The 20,493-nt window shown below is 34.6% G+C and overlaps 4 protein-coding genes across 9 annotated transcripts; 2 read left to right on the forward strand and 2 right to left on the reverse strand.

Moving 5' to 3' along the window:
* Positions 1 to 113: 113 nt before the first annotated feature.
* On the reverse strand, positions 114 to 5,192 carry Smg5 (Smg5 nonsense mediated mRNA decay factor). Its single transcript, XM_012375406.2, has 8 exons — positions 4,902 to 5,192; positions 4,259 to 4,481; positions 3,936 to 4,100; positions 3,460 to 3,728; positions 3,177 to 3,357; positions 1,346 to 3,101; positions 726 to 1,061; positions 114 to 504 (listed from the first exon to the last, which is right to left on the reverse strand). The coding sequence occupies exons 1-8, from the start codon at positions 4,973 to 4,975 to the stop codon at positions 437 to 439; spliced, it is 3,072 nt and encodes a 1,023-aa protein (XP_012230829.2). The 5' UTR covers positions 4,976 to 5,192; the 3' UTR covers positions 114 to 436.
* Positions 5,193 to 5,503: 311 nt separating this feature from the next.
* On the forward strand, positions 5,504 to 7,151 carry LOC105677061 (uncharacterized). 3 transcript variants are annotated; one of them, XM_012375410.2, is made up of 4 exons: positions 5,504 to 5,653; positions 5,920 to 6,090; positions 6,249 to 6,482; positions 6,560 to 7,151. In XM_012375410.2, the coding sequence occupies exons 2-4, from the start codon at positions 5,938 to 5,940 to the stop codon at positions 6,689 to 6,691; spliced, it is 519 nt and encodes a 172-aa protein (XP_012230833.2). In that variant the 5' UTR covers positions 5,504 to 5,653; positions 5,920 to 5,937; the 3' UTR covers positions 6,692 to 7,151. The 3 variants fall into 3 exon arrangements, with proteins under 3 accessions (XP_012230833.2, XP_012230832.2, XP_067213245.1); XM_012375409.2 differs by lacking the exon at positions 5,504 to 5,653 and adding an exon at positions 5,684 to 5,841; XM_067357144.1 differs by lacking the exon at positions 5,504 to 5,653 and adding an exon at positions 5,708 to 5,846.
* Dim1 (thioredoxin-like protein Dim1) lies at positions 7,037 to 8,133 on the forward strand. Its single transcript, XM_012375456.2, has 3 exons — positions 7,037 to 7,374; positions 7,506 to 7,642; positions 7,736 to 8,133. The coding sequence occupies exons 1-3, from the start codon at positions 7,297 to 7,299 to the stop codon at positions 7,947 to 7,949; spliced, it is 429 nt and encodes a 142-aa protein (XP_012230879.1). The 5' UTR covers positions 7,037 to 7,296; the 3' UTR covers positions 7,950 to 8,133.
* A 162-nt stretch (positions 8,134 to 8,295) lies between these two features.
* Ptp52F (Protein tyrosine phosphatase 52F) lies at positions 8,296 to 20,070 on the reverse strand. 4 transcript variants are annotated; one of them, XM_012375452.2, is made up of 24 exons: positions 19,643 to 20,062; positions 18,978 to 19,314; positions 16,645 to 17,513; positions 16,091 to 16,393; positions 15,711 to 15,989; positions 15,221 to 15,493; positions 14,769 to 15,107; positions 14,177 to 14,497; positions 13,709 to 14,053; positions 13,291 to 13,581; positions 13,015 to 13,218; positions 12,761 to 12,866; positions 11,473 to 11,699; positions 11,321 to 11,397; positions 10,947 to 11,081; positions 10,753 to 10,875; positions 10,519 to 10,667; positions 10,308 to 10,443; positions 9,931 to 9,997; positions 9,753 to 9,851; positions 9,080 to 9,172; positions 8,874 to 8,933; positions 8,643 to 8,795; positions 8,296 to 8,565 (listed from the first exon to the last, which is right to left on the reverse strand). In XM_012375452.2, the coding sequence occupies exons 3-24, from the start codon at positions 17,498 to 17,500 to the stop codon at positions 8,543 to 8,545; spliced, it is 4,659 nt and encodes a 1,552-aa protein (XP_012230875.2). In that variant the 5' UTR covers positions 17,501 to 17,513; positions 18,978 to 19,314; positions 19,643 to 20,062; the 3' UTR covers positions 8,296 to 8,542. The 4 variants fall into 4 exon arrangements, with proteins under 4 accessions (XP_012230875.2, XP_012230876.2, XP_012230873.2 ...); XM_012375453.2 differs by lacking the exons at positions 18,978 to 19,314; positions 19,643 to 20,062 and adding an exon at positions 18,333 to 18,534; XM_012375450.2 differs by lacking the exons at positions 18,978 to 19,314; positions 19,643 to 20,062 and adding an exon at positions 18,191 to 18,534.
* Between the last annotated feature and the right edge of the window lie 423 nt (positions 20,071 to 20,493).

Below are 20,493 nucleotides of genomic sequence, written 5' to 3' on the forward strand. Positions count from 1 at the left end.
CAGAATGCTTGCTCATATTACGCCTTCTGTTCTTCAACAGCACGATAATACGTATCTGTGAACAGCCGTGACTCTCCATACCGGATAATAGGGCTGGTGAGAACACACCGGTCTAATTATTTAAAAACATTTACTTAAAAATACAATTCTTTTAAACATAAATGGCAATATGAATAGTTAAAAAGAGGAGAAAAAAAACATAGTTCTATTACTCAGAGTTCCGTTGCGTGCAGTGGAAAAGAACATTTTATCGGCACTGATTTTTATCGCAGTACAACTCTGTTCATTTTCCATTTCGTATGCGCGGGTTTCCAACCCTCTTCCCATGTTTGTTCTCCGATGAGCTGAGAATCTGGATGCGCGACACCCAAAACAATGAATGGCATCACCCAATGAGATTAGCAGCAGATGACCACATAGAAATGATGTGTTCCGCTCAACCGTGGCTTTTAATAGACGATTTCCACTTCATTTGAAATGATTCTATATGCTCGAGATTAACACCTGCGAAAGAAATTTGAAACAAGTAAAATCCACATTTTTTTTTAAATTCAAAATTACAGTTTTGTATTACATGATTATAATTAAAGAAAATTAACGAAATCCGTCAAACGCTATATAAAAATTTCTTTTTATGTATCTGTATAACTAATTTAACGTATTATACATCAATTAACACTTCACAAGGATAAAAAAAGAACAAAAGGAACGAAAAGAATAACTACCTGCACTTTTCGCTAATCCATCGGGACTAAAAGTCAGAGCTTTCCTGTCGTTCGGATCGCTGCCAGTTAAAAGCGTCACGACTGGTGCGTCTCCATCACCGGTAAAACCGACCTTCGCTTGCTGAGTAAGGAAATTACAACACTCTATTATCTGAAAAAACAACCGCGCCTCCTTGTCCTTGGGTCTTGGTCCTTTTATTAACGGGAGCGCTAAACGTTCGTTAGGTCTCTGCGCCCGTAAGAATCTTGAACCGCCTCTAAATTGTGATTCCAGCCATCGCGTCGCTTCTCTCGCCTGCGCACTTACACGTTTCACCTCATCCAAGGCAGAGACAACTATAAATATGCAATAAATACATTAAACGTATGTAATGATGTCAAGATACTAGCAAATTTGAGTCATAGATAGATAAGAATTCCACAACAAATTTGTATAATGAAAAACTTAAATTAACAAATAAACGAATAAATCGAAGAAGACATAAGAAATTCTTTCTGAAGAAATTTTGTTATATAATATTTCAGATTTTTCTGCATCACATTTTTAAATTAGAATTCTTTTAATATTTAAAATGATTTTAATTTTTCCATCTTATATTTCCAATGCCAAGTTTACTTACCAACCGCGGGAATCACTACTATAAACTTCTTCGCGGACACTAAGCGTTTAAGGGCCGGCATGTGCTTGGCTAAAGCTTCATGATCAGGTACAAGGTACGGCGATATAAAGCGACAACATAACTGATTCTCCAGAGCTCGAACCTCAGCTTTCAACCACAGTTTGCCCATGTGTCTCATAAGCTTTCTTTTCGAGTGATCCGGTCCAAAGTTCTTCTCATCCAGACCCGTCGCCTTCGGAGCGTTTGACGGACTCGAATTCGTTACCAGGAACAACTGTTCAGTCTGATCGTACCGCACGCCGGAATTCTCGACGGAACTGAGATGATGTCCGAACTCGATCAGCTTCAACACTCTCAGTAGCGTCTCCTCCCATTTGTTCATTTTGTGTTTGTGCAGTATGTGCCAATCGAGAGACTTGTGAGCATCCTCCAGCAAATTCAGCCCCCTGAGGTCAATGTCCTCTGGTAGAGGCACTGTTTTCACGCACTCCTTCAGCCTCTCGGCGCTCGACAAGATCGTGGAATCGCCGGTTTTCCGTACGAATGCCTCCGCGTCTATGTCGATCAAATTCAATAGAATCGTAATACGCTTCAGCAACGTTCGCGAACTCTTGGCGCATATTCTCATAATATCGGGATTACTCCGCAGCCAGTCGCAGCACACCTTGACGGACGTGAGGATCTCCTTGTCGACCAACAAGCTCAAAATATCGTCCGGCTTTAAGTTCTGCTTCTTCAATTGTGTCACGTGAGGAACGACACCGTTTGCGGCGCATAAATCACCATTGCTTTCTTCGAAAGTGCTGATCGAGTCTGTGTTGGTCGTGATCGTGACAGTGCTGCTGGAATTCGTTACAGAATCCTTATTATCAACACCCTTCAAATCCGTCTGATCAATCGTGTGCTGCTCGCCATTGACGTGATTGACATTGTTATTCTCGCAATTCTTTGTTTTACCGGCAACGTCGCTGACATGGCCGTTTATCTCTTCCTTTGTTGTGTTTTTTGTTTGGACTTTGTTCCCAAGCAATGATTCTTCATCGTCCGTATTGTCGTCCGATAAAGCGTCGTCTGATATCGCACCGTCCCCTTCCGTCTCGGACACGTCCGAGTTAATCTCGTCACTGGACGATGCCAATGTCGACTGATCTAAATCGCTCGCGTCCGAATCAGAACTGGTCCTTCTCTTTCGTCTACGGAGTTTGCTGAGAAGACTCTTCGATTTGTCGCGAGCTTTTTTGACACTGGATTCATTCACTACTCCGTTATCCAGCGATTTTGCTTTGTCGTTTTTGTTCAAATTGAGTACATTATTGTCTTTGTTCACAGCGGAGTTTTCATTCTCTAAACAATCTCCGTTGTTTTTTTGTTCACATGACGTTCGACGTTCCTGTCCATTTTTCAATTTTGCGGAATAAGTCTCTGTTTTCGCAGTTGCTTCTACAGCAGACACTGCTATATCTGTGACCATTTCCTGTAATCTTGTTATTGTAATCTGCAGTAATTGCGATAATATTGCTAAAGTTATAGCAACAACACCCTGTACTTCACTGGATTCTTTGCTCTTTAATCTAGAAATTGACATTAAGCATATTGTCGTAATTTTAAACACCATGTCATCTGTTAGATAAAGCATTGGTTTGTTTTTGCAATTTTGAAGATATGTTTCTATACTATCCACATTTTCAAGAGAATTTGCGTTATGTGATTCAATTTGTTTCATTGTCAAGCAATTCTCTAAGTCAGTTAAAAGATCCTGTTGGAAAGAAATCAGCCATTATTGCCAATTTCGAAACTGATGTTCATCAGCAAATTTATGTTGATTACATACCTGACATTCCTGATTTATTCTGTCGGAATTTGGATTTTCGTAATCCCATAAACGTAATAAAGAGAATAATCGTGATATACAATGATGAACAGAATTGTTCTCGTCTGTACAAATGGAGTGATTTACCACACTTCTCTTCAAATTTCCCTCTGCTCCTTCAAATGGCTCAGAACATAAAACACTGAAAATTAAAGGCAAACATTTAAGTATCAATATAACTACTATTGTAATTTATTTAGCAATAACATTTAATGTTAAACAATAACCGATTATTAATACTAACCTTCTCATGTAATGATAGACTCCATCTAATCCATAATTTTTGTTGCCCGCTATAGAACCAAGTTGGTTGTGAGGCATGCCAATATTCGGGTCAATGGCTATAGCCATCTTATAATATCTGTTTGCTATCATTGGATCCCAATTTGAATCTAATTCTAATTTGTACCTGCTCAGGTCTCCAAGGCATACCAAGCTTCGATGGATCAAACGTATAACAGATTGTTTGACTTCTTTGGCATAAGTTTTAGATTGCCCCGTCTTAGCTCTCACCTATTACAAATTTATAAAATTTACAACAAATTGCGATATCTTGTACGTAAGAATATAACTGTTAATTCATATTTAACAACATAACTCGTGACAATTTAAATATAATAAATTTTTTATTTTTTAATACCGATAAACTGAGTTGCGCTTTGATAGATATTAAAAAATTCTTTGAGCATATTAAAATTTTTTTCTTGTATAGATACTTACATATGATAAAATATTCTCGCTATGAATAAATGCGAAATCAACAACACCGACAAGGTCTAGATCATACTCAAACTGTAGTTTCAATATCAGATGATGATAATATCCCACACCCACTTCCAAATGAACTGCCAACAAAGCCTTTTCTTCATCATTCCAGATGTTAGCCTGAAATACAATGCTAATTTATAAAAAAGTTCTTTCAGGAACTTATATAGAATTTTGTATAAAATGTATAATACTATATTTGGAATAATATATAAAATCTATAGATATCTATATATATTATTATTATTCGTTTTAATATGTTACTTTATAAATAGTACCTTTCGCAACTTTTTGGCTGCATATACGACATCATAGAATGCCTTTCTCCAAAGCAATTCCTCTATTTTGTACCCATTTCCAACGGGGTCTTTCAATATCAATCTCTGGCAATAATCCTTAAGCCGCATGCGTAGAACTTTCACAGATGGAACAAATATATCGCTTACTGTTAAAGCTCGATTTTTCTGTTCATCCAATTTCTTGACAATCTCTGTCACACTCCTTGCGAAGAAAAAGGAAATTATTGAACAAAGAATTAATTAACGCATTGTTATTGGCATTGCACGAAGGTCATTGTTAAAGATACGTATGTAGTTGGAAATTTATCACTATCACGATATTGGAGAGACGCAAACATATAACTTGATATTTTGATGAAGTTGATGAATTGTTGGAGATTAAAAGTTGATTAATTGTATCTAATAAATCGTATAAATATATAATTGTCAACATTCGTTAAAAAAGAATGCGATAAGAAACAAGCATGGCGATAAGAAATGGTGGGTTAGGTTCACCCGTTTCTAGAAGTTACATCGCCTGCGTAACTTTCGAAAAAGTTATGAAATATTTTTCGCAGCGCAAAAATGCAATTATTTACAGAGAGAGACACGCGGGAAAGAGAGACGGAGCGTTAATACTTACTTATGCAGACGTCTCGTGACTTCGAGGCATTCCGTTGTTCGGGCCTCCACCGTGGCGTTACAAGACTTCCTCATTTTGCGCGACTCATCACCCGCGTCCCAACTGATTCGTCATTAATCATTGCCCCGCGGTCTCCTGACACGCGCATCTCCTTCGTACGTTGAAATATCCCGACATTAGCTCGTCGTCACTGCTACCCGCGAGGTATCCACTTCCTCCTTCCGCTACTTAAACGTGATGTCTATCCACCGTCCATGAACTGCAATGCACTGTTGCAAGATGAACAAAGATGGAGAGATAAATTTCGCGTATGCGCAGTAACACGAGCATTAAACAAAATTTACACTGCATTCTTCATTCAATATACAACAATCGATAGCTAATAAAAAAATTTATCTTCTAAAGATTAACATTCTCTACTGTTTTAAGATTGACATCTTTTATATTGAATATCGAATGTTGTGTCTTTCTTCATTTCTTCATATCGCAGCACAGCATAAATATTTCCATCTAGATAGTACATATATCATGACCGTTCTGTATCATGCAATGTAGTAAAAATTACAAAAGTGAGCAAATTTACTAGGCGTGAACCAATAAGATCATAGATACTTTAGTAAATTTGCTCACTTTTGTGATTTTCACTATATTGCATGATAAACAATCGACCCCCAGAATAAGCACGTCTGGCGACACTGGCTATAACTGACAATTGACAGTTTAGTAACGTATTTGAAAAGTTAATATTAGAGGTAAATAATACTATATAATGTTAAATTAATTAAAAAATTATAATATAGAAATATTATGTGATAATTACTCGTCGAGTTTAACAAGACGCTTTTTTTTATCAAAATAATACTCATTGTTGGAATAAAGAATACAAAATTAGATATGAGTTAAAATAATGTTCAGAAGAAATGCAACAAGTGGATCAGATGTATTGTAATATTATATAAGAATTTAATTACTCAAATATATATATATTAAACATTAATCAATACTTTATCAATTTTAGGGAGTTAGAAAAATAAAAATGCGTAACATTGAGATAAAAGCAAAAATTCAGGATATTAATCATATCATTTCAAAAGCCAAAGAATTAAGTAATGATGATAAGACTATTATCAAGCAGCATGATACTTTTTTCAAGGTTCAAGAAGGAAAATTAAAATTACGAAAATTTGAGGTAAGATTAATTATTAATCTTTTGCTTAATATATTTATACCATATTAAAATATATATTTAAATTGTTAAAATATTGAAATTACTTTGCAAATTATATTGCATATAATTGTGTCATTATACTATTATTTTTGTACAAAATACTTTTTTCTGTTATATAGAATGGCACTGCAGAGTTAATATTTTACAACCGACCCTGTGTATTAGGGCCAAAGCTATCTAATTATGATAAAGTGACACTAAGCTCAAATGTTGTAGATTCGCTTGTAGATATTTTGTCACAATCCATTGGTGTATTAGGAATTGTTAAGAAAGTAAGAGAGTTATATATTGTTGGACAAACTAGAGTACATATTGACCAGGTTGATGGTTTGGGCGATTTTATAGAATTAGAGGTTTGTCTTTTTATCTTTTAATTGCATTGTAAAGTTCTATTTATAAGGATATTCAATTTTAATAATATTGTATTCAGGTAGTTTTGCAAGATCAAGACATAGAGACTGGACAAAAAATTGCTGACAACCTCATGCAAGCACTGTCTATAAAAGAAGATGATTTAATTGCAGAAGCATACATAGATTTGCTTATTAAAGCCGATGCTTAATTAATATATGTAATACATTAAAAATGTAATAAATTTGTCAAATATTGATCCTAGATAATGAGAAAAAAAGAAATACAATCCATAAAATATGTACCAATTTGATAATATTTTTAACAAAATATTTGTAAAATTATTAAAACAAATTATAAACTAAAAGATATATAAATATATTGTGTAATACGTATATTATAACGACTTTTTTTTCAGTACTGATTAATTATTAATACATAATTATCAATTAATAAAATAATATAATTTTTATTATTATCTTTAATTTTTTTTAAAGTACGAATGATCTATTGCGCAAGACGCAATACAAGAATCCGAAAAAAATACGTGTCAAGAGAGATCAACATAGATTTGCACAGGTTGTATAGCGAATGAGCTGAATGATCTCAATGTGTTTTTCTTGTTGTTTATTCGATACGTAAAGAAGTAATGTAGGAAAGTGAAAGTGAAATAGAATCCTTGATTGATTAATAAGAAAGACTAACTAGAACTTGTTGGACGAGGAAATCAATCGGATGTAAGGAAAGTATCAAGCACAGAACGAAACAGAATTGGATAATCTTGTAATCGCGAATTTTTGAATTTCATATCTCAAAATGTCTTACATGCTATCACATTTGGAAAACGGCTATCAAGTCGATCAGGCTATTTTATCGGAAGAAGATCGAGTCGTGGTGAGTTTTAGTTCATTCCTAACCTATCACTTTGTTGACAGTATTATATATATGAATGTCAAGTTAAACGATTAGAATTATATTCTAAGTTAAAATTTTCAAAATTTCAAAAATAATGTTTTATTCTCTAGGTTATTCGTTTTGGACATGATTGGGATCCAATGTGTATGAAAATGGATGAAGTACTCTATAACATTGCGGAGAAAGTTAAGAACTTTGCCGTTATTTATTTGGTTGACATAACAAAAGTACCAGATTTTAATAAAATGTATGTATCAACAATTTTAATCACATTAACTAATTAATATTAATTCACGGAACATAATAACATTTGTTATATATATGTAATTATTTTTTATAGGTATGAACTTTACGATCCGTGTACAGTAATGTTCTTCTTTAGAAACAAACACATCATGATAGATTTAGGTACTGGCAACAACAATAAGATCAATTGGACATTAGAAGACAAGCAAGAAATGATCGACATCATCGAGACAGTTTACAGAGGCGCAAGGAAAGGACGAGGTTTGGTAGTTTCTCCTAAAGATTATTCCACTAAATATCGATATTAATTTAGAGTTAGCAAGTATCTTGATATCATTACTTGAAAAAAATATATTGGCACTATATTTATTTGATATTAAAGATATTACATTGGACAAATCAAATTTTAATAAACAATGTAAATGCATTATGTGCTTTTTATTGAAATTTGTGTGCATATCTTGAATAAATGAAGTATGAAGGTGTATAAAATGTGAATCTATGTTTACATATATACAATTCTTATATTTTGGAAAGCTACGATTTCTTATTTGATATAGGTTGTTTAGAAATATATACATTCTAATTGCAAACTTTCATTATTATTTAGAATATTTTCCAAATTTAGTAGGATTATATTATTTAAGGCATGTATCAGGTAACAATGCTGATAAGCATTATATTTAATATCACATAATACATTCCGGCGACATATGCTCATATATGGGAATGTTCACACAGAATTACAATTATTTACAAAGAGTAATGTGTAAAATAACATATCAATCCTATCTTAAGAATTCTTGGATTTTGTCATCGCATCATATTTACATTATTTATGCTTTCATATAATAAAATATCCATACTCTGAATGAATTTAAAACGTATAACCTAATTTAATTCAATCATCTCTTTCACATGTCTCTGTAAAAAAAAATTTAATTTTATAAATGGCTTAAATAAGTATAATACGCACGCAACAAAGAGATATGAAGACTTACTGTCTGTTGCATGTTGCGTGCTGTCGCCAAGTACATCAGTTGATTTCGAAGAGGGTAATAATGGAAAGCTCTCCTGTAAACCTTCTATACTTATTTCACACGATGAATCTTTCTGCGATTTATAAAAGACACGATCCAAAGTTCGAGACCTTCCTAAAATAATTTTGTCACATTTGTCAATATCGTAATTACAATAAAAGTAATATAATTTTAATATGATCTATCACTGACCTATAGTAACGTGATGAGTCTTTACATTTATGGCACCCATTGATTTGTAGTGTCTTAAACCTTAAAGCAAAATTATATGGGGTGAAATTTGTCACGGTATAAATGATTTTGCAATGATTGGTTCCTTAATAAAGTTGCATTCTTTTCACCATTTAATTTTCGATATAATAACAGTTTAGATTCATGAAATCGTGTTCCAGTCTTACCGTTATTTATTGTGTTCCTCGCAGTTGACCAAGGAAAGAGATTATAGATTGATTCCAGAGATTCCATAGATATGGAGCTATTATATTTTTTTACTGAAACAACACGATATTCATTATGCAAGATATTGAAAAAAGGAACAATTGGATATAATTGTGTAATATGAAGATGACTTGAAAAGCCAATTTTTATAGATAGATGAAGATTTAGCTGCGGACAGCTGTAGATTTTTTAAAGAAATCTTAGAAATTAACTCTCTCACTTTTCTCGCTGCATTACATTATAGTTTGTATTTTTTATATTGCCATAACTATGTCCAGTCTATAAATAGGCATACCTATATACAAAGTTATTTCTAAACCACACGCAGAGAAACAATGAACAGTTATGTATTTAGCTGAGAAAAATTAGACAACTAGTAGACTGATAGACAATGAATGGATTAAATGAAACGTTCAGTACGAAGGAAAAGCAAAGCAAATAAGATGATGCAGTCGCAGAAGCATTTGTTCGTACCTCATCACGTGTTAAATAGTTGGAGAGACTCTCATTCTGTAGTAGAAAATAGATTAATGTTATTTCTATCGTGCTTTTCAGTACCCTTAATAATACCACAAGAATAAAAGATGTGTAATATCTACTGTAAAATATAGAGATACAATGCATTTTACATACATAATTCGAGATTGTTGACTAGATTATTGTCTGAATTCGTTGTCTCTTTAGCTTTCTTAGAGATGTTCTGATATACTGGACTAACCGGCGGTGGTTTACCTATGAATACATGATAACGAGTTTTTATTATATCTAACTAGAAAAAATGCACTGAAAATAGTATATAAAAGATACTTACAAGTTTTTAAGAAATAAGGATTTTTTAGTACTTGCTTTATACAATTATATATATAAGCGTATTGGCTCTGAAAATATAAAATATAAAATAAAATTTATATACTTGATGCATTTTATACGAATACTAATATATAGAAAAGAAAGTTGATAAAAAACAGATACATAACGCTAGCTCACTCTACATAAAATAGTTGATTCTTTCATCGCAAAAATATCTATTCACAATCTCTTAATTTCACAATTTCGATATCTTGGTAGCTAAAGCGCATGAGTTATAATATTTTTTCATTGTTTTTTTTTTTGGCTTTTTACTTGACTGCTTTTTTATCTTAATGACTAGTCTATTCTGATATTATTTGTAATAAATGTATTACTTACTTCTCTCTGCACCATATTTATTCTATTATGCCGCAATCTATATACAGTTCCGAAGACATCTAATTTCCTATCATCCCTAAGATGTTGCAGGAGGATATCGATCGCTATTAACGTTCCCGTTCTACCAATTCCTGCACTGTAAAATAATATTTTATTGTAAATTATAATTTTTTAATGAAATAAATCATATTTCGATTGCATTTATTCGTACCTGCAATGAACGACGATGAAATCTTTATTAGCGCTAATGTTGCGGCGCATAATTTGACAAAAATTGATCATTGCATCGAAATCCTCTGGAACATCGTGATCAGGCCAGTCTTTAAAGTGCAAATGAGTGATACTCCTCTTTTTATTTTCCTGTAATAATATTATCTGCATTATAGACATTGTCTTCGCGTAGAAGTTTTCGCTGTAGATATGCTGTTCGCGTGAAAAATAAAACCTTTTGTAGTATGAGCGTTCTTTGGGTGTGCGTCCTGAAGTCTAATTCACTCGTGCATCGTATCGTCATGTTCTCGTATCGGAAAGTTTCTCTAATCGTCGGATAATATTGATGACATTTTTCCTGAAAAAGAAAATCAACGTGCAGGAAACGGTATCGATATTACGCAATTAATATCGGCAAATGGAATTTACTTTGCCCTTTTCGACCAATTGCGTTAGCATAACTATAATGTTAATGTTGTACTGATCGACCATCCTCCAAAAATCATAGGTAGTTTCCTCCTTCGGACCTTGACAAGCTATGTATTCATCTTCTCCCGAGTATCCCTGAAATATGAACGAATTACTTTTCAATCGCCGATTATACACCGAAAATTTAATAATCGAAAAATATTTAAGGAACGAAATAATATTTCCTGCTAAAATAATTTTTCCTTTACTCGAATTTCGCAATTTGTTTAGAAGTTTAGAATTAAATATTTTGATATCGAGTAAAAATTCTATTAAAAAAAATTTATTTAAAATTGAATAAAGAATCAGATTTCTTAAATGCGAAGTTTACTTACTCTTATAAATGACGCGTTGATGTAATCCGTGTTAGGATCATTATCTATCACTTCCAGCTTTACTCTTGAGAAATCATCTGAAAGTATGAATCATATATAATACTTAATCACAAACCGCAAGTGTGCGTGTGTATTGCAAGATAAGTTCGTACAGGGTAAAATATCAGAGTAGCGATTTTTCTTCCGGTTAGCTTGCAAACAAGCGGTGTTCGTGGGCATCTGTAAATCGACGCTCAAAGTCTGAAGCAGCCGAAATTCATTGCTCAACTTCCCAGGATTGTCCACCAATTCCTGGCAATGGTTAATGAATTTCTTTCTGGTGAACGGCGCGGGCACAGGCGAGCCGGGCATGTCAGAATGCAAAAGTCTTCGTAACAGTCTGAAATAGCAAAAATTGCGGCGAACGTGAATTTTTATACGCACCTAAATCAATACGTGATATAAAAGTATGTTTTAATATATTTAAAAAATATAATAAAAATATATTTGCAACAAAAATAGCTAAAAAAAATCGCTATAAAATAATAGATATATAGAAAGAAGATACGTACATATATGTAAAACAATAAAGATAAGAGAAATAATAACTGCATAGGATCAATATCTTCGTTAACGCGTTCGAAGGTTGCCGGAGTAATGACGAAAATTGTATAGAAATGCGCAATAGCATTCATATTTTACATATGCATATCTTTCCTTCGCCGACAGTGTGTAGGCGGTTCATTCACAGCGGCGGAATAATAAAAACTTACGCAGTAAACATACGCACTTGGCTAGAAACGAAAGGATTCGATTCACCGTAAGCTCGGAGTCATATATAGGCAAATTCCCGGCAGTTTCTATAGCGACGTTACAACACCACTATTTCTATTATTACAATAATCACCTGCGTATTGCACGCTTAAAAATACCCATGATAAAAATAATCAATTCGGAGCTTAAGCTCGACGACAACGAACCGCGACAGACACCTCGTCGAGCACTGAGCCTGTAATGCGCCGTATAACTTAGCGTGCATGATAGACGCGTACGCCGAGCGACCTTGCTCACACCTCTAGCTATAGTCCTCTTCTGAGTCATAGAATAAATATTGATCATTGTTCATAAACGCTTGTACCTGCCCGGTACATTTCAGGCCTATGAGTGACATCGGCGCCGCGCCGTGATTTCAGCTGGGCCTCCCGCGACGAATCGACGACAACTCTTAATTGCTGTAGCATCGTTCGAAATTTTCCACGACTATAGAAAATTAATCTTATCTTACTTCACTGTTGCGTGTAGAACAAGTTCCGCCGCCGATAATTCAACTCGAGGTATAAGAATTGAGAATAACGCGCGCGCATTCCATTAAGATATGAAAATTATCTGCGCTACTACGATACGCGATTGGTTATCGTTTTTTTTTTATTTACAAAAGTATTGAAAAAAATTGCAACTTACATATACGGCGAACATTTTCGCACGAGCAACATCATCGTCACCAGTATCCCCATGAGAAGTATGCTGAAGACAGCTGCGATGACCGAAACAATATTCAGCTCCGCGTCTGGTATCGCAAAGTGTAAAAGAAAACAAGGAAGAAAAAAAAAACGATTGAAACAATATACATATCTGATTTTGTTACGTAACGTAATTATATGACAGTTATTTGCGCTATATCAGTTGCATGCGCGAAGATTACAAGATTTACTCACTCGTTTTTATCGAAAATACGACGGAATCGTTGTAACCGCCGTAAGTAAACGCTCTTATTCTGACATCGTACCACATGTCTGGTTTGAGAGGCCCATTGCAGTACAGCCGTTGGTCCGTATTCAACGAGAACTCCTTGCAATTTGAGTCCACGCCGATGTCATACTTGATGACTCTTATGCCATCATAATCGACAACAAGTTTGTCTAAACGGAGAAGATATTTAATGACGCACGGCTTACAGGCAGTCGGCCTATATCTATCTACGAATATATTACCTTCATAAGGATCCCACCTCCGCCGCGTCGCTTGATATGCTATCGTGAATTCCTTCATCATCGCCTCCTTCCAGGAGGACGCATTAGGCCAGTCGTTCTTTTCCACATCGAACCTTTTACTCAATTGCTCATTATGTCCCTTCTCCGACACCATGATGGCGTAGTATTTGATGTCGCCGTTGTCAATGGGGAACAGGGGCAGGAAAATAACAGCCGTCGTTGTGGTTTTCTGTCGCACCGTCAATCCCGAAGTGATCATGTTGATGTATTCATCGTCGGGCTGCGGCGGTACTACAAAAAGAATCTCAATTGTAGAATCGATTACAGATAAAGGAAATACGATTGTCGCATACAGAGTATTCCACTGTCATATATCTTAAAGATTATTAATGAATTATTCATACGAATGAATACGCACTGCCAGGAGGATACTGTATGCTTTGACTCGTCTCTTGCCCGAGATTCTCGATGTTTTTAACTTTGGTGTATATCGTGAAGGTATAATTGAATTCTCCCTTCGGATGAAATTCCTCCTCGCTGAGAATCATCGTGCACATATGATTCGGACATTTGTATATTTTGAAGAAGGAATGAGGCTCGAAATTGTTCCTGGTACCGTAAATCGATATATTAAAGAACTCAAATTCACCGTTTAAAGAACATGGCATGCCCCATGTTAAAACCGTTTCCAATACATTTGGATTCTTCGAGGTTTCTCTGATGATAATAGAGGAGGAATTAAATTTCGTGATTGCACCTGGAACTGAACAATCGCGTAGTATTTAATGTCTCAAATATTCAAGGAGAAAAATAAAGTATTAAGTATCCATGTCTTTAAAACCGTTAAACGATTTCTCTACACATAATTTTTTATAAAATAGTCTACCTGTGCTTTTGGTGCTAAAATTTTGTTCATTGTACTCGCTCCATTCCATCGCGCATGTTTTTGCTCTCATCTTAACCTTGTAAGTTGTAAATGGTTTTAAATCCTGAAAATCATATGTAAGTGTGTCTACACTACAATTTACAGATATGGGTTTTTTCGGTTCGTCGTAGGCGCACCAATCTGGGATTGAGTAACGTGGTTCCCAATCGATCACGATATCGCACTGCTCTAAGGTGCCGGGTAAACGTTTCGGAAATTCCCAAGTCAAAGAGAAATTGAAGTTGTTAATTTCTTTTATTGTAAATGTAGGCGGGATTGGTTCTAAAATTGTACAAACATAAAATATTGACGTTAGCTAAATTATATATAATAAGTATTAAATAAATTATTATTAAATATACATAAGATTATTGAAGTTATTTATTAGTCAATTAATTAATCACTATATTTTATTCCATAGAAGAGATTGAAAGATTATTTATCCAGAAAAAAAAAAATATCCTCAGTATTATAAAATTTCTTAATTTTTCACTCATTTTTGTGATAATAATTAAATTAAAATGACAATGTAATGGGAATAATGTATGCTTACTGTCTTGCAATGTTGTGGTAGACACTTCTTTACTCCAGTTACTGTGTAAGTCTCCGATACTAACAATGTAACTCCAGCAACTGTAAGTCGTATAAGCGCTCAGATCTGACACAGTCGTGTTCATAGTGAAGCTGGGCTTGTTCACATTCTCCTCATCTACGTTCGTTGAAGATAAATTGTTCACAGGATCATAGCCTTCTCCTTTTCTTTCTGTGTAATTACATACAGTAATTATGGCCGACAACTGGCAATCATTGTTATCCTTGTCAATACTCCATATTATTGTGATGTTAGTCGCATGTGACGTTGGCAATGCAATCATTTGTGGTGGTTTTGTTCCTGAAACGTAGAGAATAATTTCACATCGATCTTCATATCGAACGGCCGCATGTCAAATTATATCGAGCGTAAAATGTGCAAGAATAAATCTAGAAGTAAAAATAAATTTTTACTGGATCGATTCGTGGTGCCGCTTTTGGTCGCCGTTTCTCCGTGCACATCGTCTTCATTCACAGCGTTGATGTGCACCTCGTAAGTCGCACAAGCATGCAAATATCCAATCTGTAAACTTGTATTCGTGGTAATAAAAGTACGTGGTGGATCTACACGTGATAATGACACGTGATAATGCTTGATGCAATTCGTATCGGATTTCGGTGGCTCCCATGTAACGTATAGCGAAAAATTCCCGGGTATTATATGTACAGATTCCGGGCTTGACAATTCTGAAATAGATTTATCAAAAGTTAAATAACACATCGGCGGAAAATAAATATGTAAAGTACTCTGTTTTAATAGAATCCTAATGTGAGATTTATTTATTAAGATGCGTGTGAAATATGTGAAAGTTGGAAAAGTAATCTTTCGCTAATTTCACTAGAAAAATTTGTAAGGGACAACGTATTCATTTGTTCTTCTGCCGTGACACTTCAAGATACTTACTCGGCGAAGCTGTTTTCGCGGTCTCGTTTAAACCGGCGGATTGCACTGTCTGCGTTACCGTTTTAACAGTGAAATGATATTCCGTGCATGGGTTAAGATCGTTGGCGGTGTAATTCGTGGCGACGACTGTGGTCTCATTACAGGAACTCTCGTCGCACTGTTCAATCGAGTAATTGGATATGCATTTTGCGTTTGCTACAGGCGCTTGCCAAGCCAGCTGTATAGTTTTAACGCTGATATTCCGCACAGTCAGATCGAATACATCTCCGATTTCGGAAACTGAAAAAAATTAGTGTAATGAAAGTATTTATTGATTAACTTTTCAGTCCAGTTAATTCTTTATTTATATAAAATTAGACATAAATCAATTGTGTACTTACTTGTGTTATTTGTCATTTCTGTAAGAGAAACTTCGTCGGATTCCCAATCTTCCGCAAGTATTTTCACGATGAACATGTATTCTGTACATGGATCGAGACCGGTAGCGTTATACCATGTATCAGTTTCATTTGTCTGACTACAATAAATGTAGTCAGACAAATTATTATCGGCTTCGCATATTTTGACCGAATAAACATACTCGGTCATGTTAACGTCTGTTGCATTAATGCATAATTCCCATGACAGAGTGATCCATTCTGTACTTTTATTCTCTGTCTTTAAATTTATTACCTTATTTATATCTGTTAAACACAAAATTACAAAATATGAACATACAGACTATAATAAAAACTGCATAAAATAATTCCTAATAATTTTGAAAAAATAAGACATAATTTTTCTTTGTCTTCTTCATTAAGTTTTGTACAATAATAAATTTTTTTCTATTAATGTTTTCTGTTTAACGAATATTTTGGAAGAAAATTCTATAATTTTTAAGTACTTATAATTCTTATAAATAAGTAACGATAACGTGTTTAATTATTATAATTACCGCTTGCGTTTACTGAGCACGGATCGTTAATCGTTGGATCGATCGTAGTACTAATCGTGTTATCTGAAGTGTTAAAACTGTTATCAATCACAGTAGTAGAATTTGATTGCGTAATATTGGAAATCGAAGATGAGATTTCACTGATATCGGTAATTGTAGAGTCTCTCGTATTTGTTCGTAATCCAGAACTACTTGTAAAACTAGGATTCTCCGTAGATCCAGATTCTGTGATTGCCAAACTCGTAGATCCAGAATCGTCACTTGCGTGATTCGTAAGATCCCTCGTGGATTTAAAATTGTAACTTACGCTATTTCCGAGACTATCCGTAGATTCAAAATCATTTACAGTGCTCGTAGGATTTTCCGTGAATCCAGGATCTGTGCTCAAACTCGTACGATGTGTTCGTAAAATGGCCAGTAGGATAGAATTAGGATTCTCATTGTCGTAACTCGTAGGATTCTCTGTAGATTCAAGATTGTAGCTTACGCTGGTTCCGAAAGTGCTCGTAGGATTTTCCGTGGATCCAGGATCTGTGCTCAAACTCGTACGATGTGTTCGTAAAATGGCTTGTAGGATAGGATTCTCATTTTCGTAACTCGTAGAATTCTCTGTAGATTCAGGATTGTAGCTGGTTTCGAAACTGTCCGCAAACTCGGAATCGTTTGCGAAGCTTGTAGAACTCTCCGTAGACGCAAAATCATAATATGTGTTGCTCTTGTGCTTTTCCATCGATCCAGAGTTCCATGTTTTATGTGGTATACTGTTCGTTGCCTCTTGCGACGCATTATCGTCGCAAAGTGAACAAGGGAAGTAAAGAAGGAAAACGAACAGCACCGAGCGTTTTTCAAGGATCATGTTCTAATAAATGCTACAAATAGAAAAAGATTGAATATATCTGCGCTCTAAATCGTTGCCAAATATTTTGTTACATGATAAAAAAATGGATTGAAAACTCTAATATGAATGCTACTCTAATACATGCTATAATGCACGTCAATTTGTTTTATCAGTTGTCAAATTTAATATCAATAATATCATCGATAATAAAAATTTTCTTTTCGTCTATTACACTTATATTATTTATGGAAATCACAAAAGTCTGAAGATTTAGATATTTATTATCTTATATTAAATTTTGGAAAAAATTTTAAGTTGATTCCCAATATTAGCCATTTTAGCGTAATTTAAAATATAATTTTTTCTAATGATGCAACAGCTAAAGCTTTTTATAAAAATAGGCGTATTCTGATTAACACAAAGCGGAAATACTTGGGAAAACTATGCTTCGTCATATCTGTTTCCTTTCACGCCCGTTGAAAGGATTACGTGCGTGTTCATTCAAGGATACGTCTAGTTTTATAAAAATTTAACTTCTTGCACTCCGTACATTTTTGTAAATTTACAAAATTTTATAAAGTCAGAAAATAGGAAGAGTCGCGATGACTTTTGCCTCGAGAGATTTCCGACAAAACTTGATTTTAAATTAGCCGAGAAGTCTATTACGCGTTAACGCGAGACTAGAGATTAATGTATTATGTGTCATACATTTTTAATGTCACGTATCGTAGATTAACAGCATTATTCTTGACACTGGCACTAAAAACTTTGCGATGCGCTACATTCTTTCGTTTAACACGAGCATTTTTTCTTTCTTCGCTAGCTTGGATTAGGGGGGAACAACACTCACTGCCGCGAGAAGATAATCAGTCATGTGCGATATTATCGGTTCGCGAGTTTCTCGATAACTGTTTGGAGAATGTTCGGTGGAACGTCAGTGAAACTCGTTGTCGTCGTTGTCGTCGCTTTCGATAATCATTGCCCAACTGTGGCTCGTTGACAGCCTTCCGCCCGGCTGGTTGGTTGTCTCCGCTCTGCTAGTTGATATCACTGATAACGGGTAGAGACCACTCTCGTCCGAGAGTGCACTCTTTCGCGGCCACTTTATTAATCAAATACAAGCGCCGGCCGACCATCCGATCCCCGTGATACGTTCAATTTTTGCATTCTCCGTCGCCCGTGGAGAAAGAACGGAAGAGTGGCAGACAATCGCGATTTTTCTGCATTCCCCGTTGATAATCTCACGCTTGACATTAATATCTAATTCCGTGAACTTCCAATTGAAGCGTAATATGCCCCGTTCGAAAGGGGAGAGTTGTAATTCCGGCATCCTCCAAGCAGTTATTTCTCGAGAACGATCGGGGAATACTTGAGTTCTCAAAAATATCTAATCGAATTAATACGCTATTTCTGTGACCGGCGAGATTCCGGACGATCGATATTAGTTTGCCCGACAAAGCTCAAATTTCAAGAGGGCAGACAAATAATCACTTACCAATGATTGCTCTCGCGTTGATTGATAAAAAAATATGCCAAGCTTTATATTTATCACATTTTACGGAGACTGACAATTTTATCAGAAATAAAAATCAGGCTTCCGTATCAGTAGTCCGTTTCCACGAACTGTGCCATTATCATTTCGCTTGTATTTATAATTAAATTTGCCTTCGTTGTCAAGCACGTCTCAACGAGTTTTGTCGTCAAATTATAGTACAGGCGTCGATAACTAGCAAATAAAACTGGAAGGGTACCAGGGATCTTCTGAACGGCAAGATTGTTCTGGGAGATTATCATTTAATCTTCAATCTTAAGAAATGTATTGATAACAAAACCTAAAATCAAATTTTTGTTAAAATAACATTTGATTAAAATTAAATAGAAAATAAAATTTTACTGTCTAAATATTTATAAAGTAAGCTATAAGCTTTTTCTGCTGCTTATAATTCCTTGTTTTGTTAAATTATTTATATAAGATAAAACTTAAATTTTTTAAAATTGTTTTTATATTTTAAATTTAAATAATAAATTATGATATTAATTTATTCATTTCGTAATGAGTTTTGAAATAGTTTCATTAAGTTCACATTAAGTTCACAGGTGATTCATTCTCTTATCTTTCTCTTCGGGAAAAGAAATTAAAAACACATTTATCAAACTTACGTGAATACTTTTATTCCATCGATGCCCGAATTTCCAAGGTTTACCATAAGAAGGAATGATGCGTTCAGAAACCACGTGAAGAAGCAATCCGATAAACATGCATAACCGGTAAGAGAATTTTACAGGAATCGTATGCGATGAAGAGAGGGAGAGTAACGACTAAACGCGGATTTTTGGCTCCGTTGGCATCTGCTTACAAAGCGGAACTCGAAACCATGTGCCTCTTCAAAGCGCAGCGACCGCCACCGGACTGCTCCCACAAAGATCGTTGGAAATAGCTATGGTGGTGCCTGCTCAGGCCTATGGACCTTCGTAGGATCCACGCACACACATGTAACTTACACGTGAGCGCGGTCCCCAAAGAAGTATCCACGAACCGGATCCAGAGTCTGTCTACTTCCTTTATCGCCTGTTCTCGCGTGGCGTATAATCCCTCGGCCTATGGTATACTATTTGAAGGTTCAGTAAACTCTGCGTGGCTACCTGTGACTGGACAATAAAAAATTTACTCATTCAAAATATATTCAAATATCACGATATTTTATTATTTAATTTTATATAGATAATAATGCAGAGTAATTTAACTTACAACAAGAATTACAATTATTAATGCAACATGAATCGTTTTGTATAGTTTTGAGAAATTGTAAAAAAGAATTATAAAAAAATTAATATTATATTTTCCATAACTATTATATATATATATATGTTTATTATTTACTTATGTGTATTATTTACTTATTACAAAATATTTAATAGTTATAGGAAATATATTATTTTTTTAATAATAATTTTTATATAGTTTGCTTCTATAGACAGCGATAAATTTTCAATTTTTATTGCAGTTTCTT

Source organism: Linepithema humile, chromosome 6 (assembly GCF_040581485.1).
Source record: "Linepithema humile isolate Giens D197 chromosome 6, Lhum_UNIL_v1.0, whole genome shotgun sequence".
Classification (NCBI taxonomy): Eukaryota; Metazoa; Arthropoda; class Insecta; order Hymenoptera; family Formicidae; genus Linepithema; species Linepithema humile.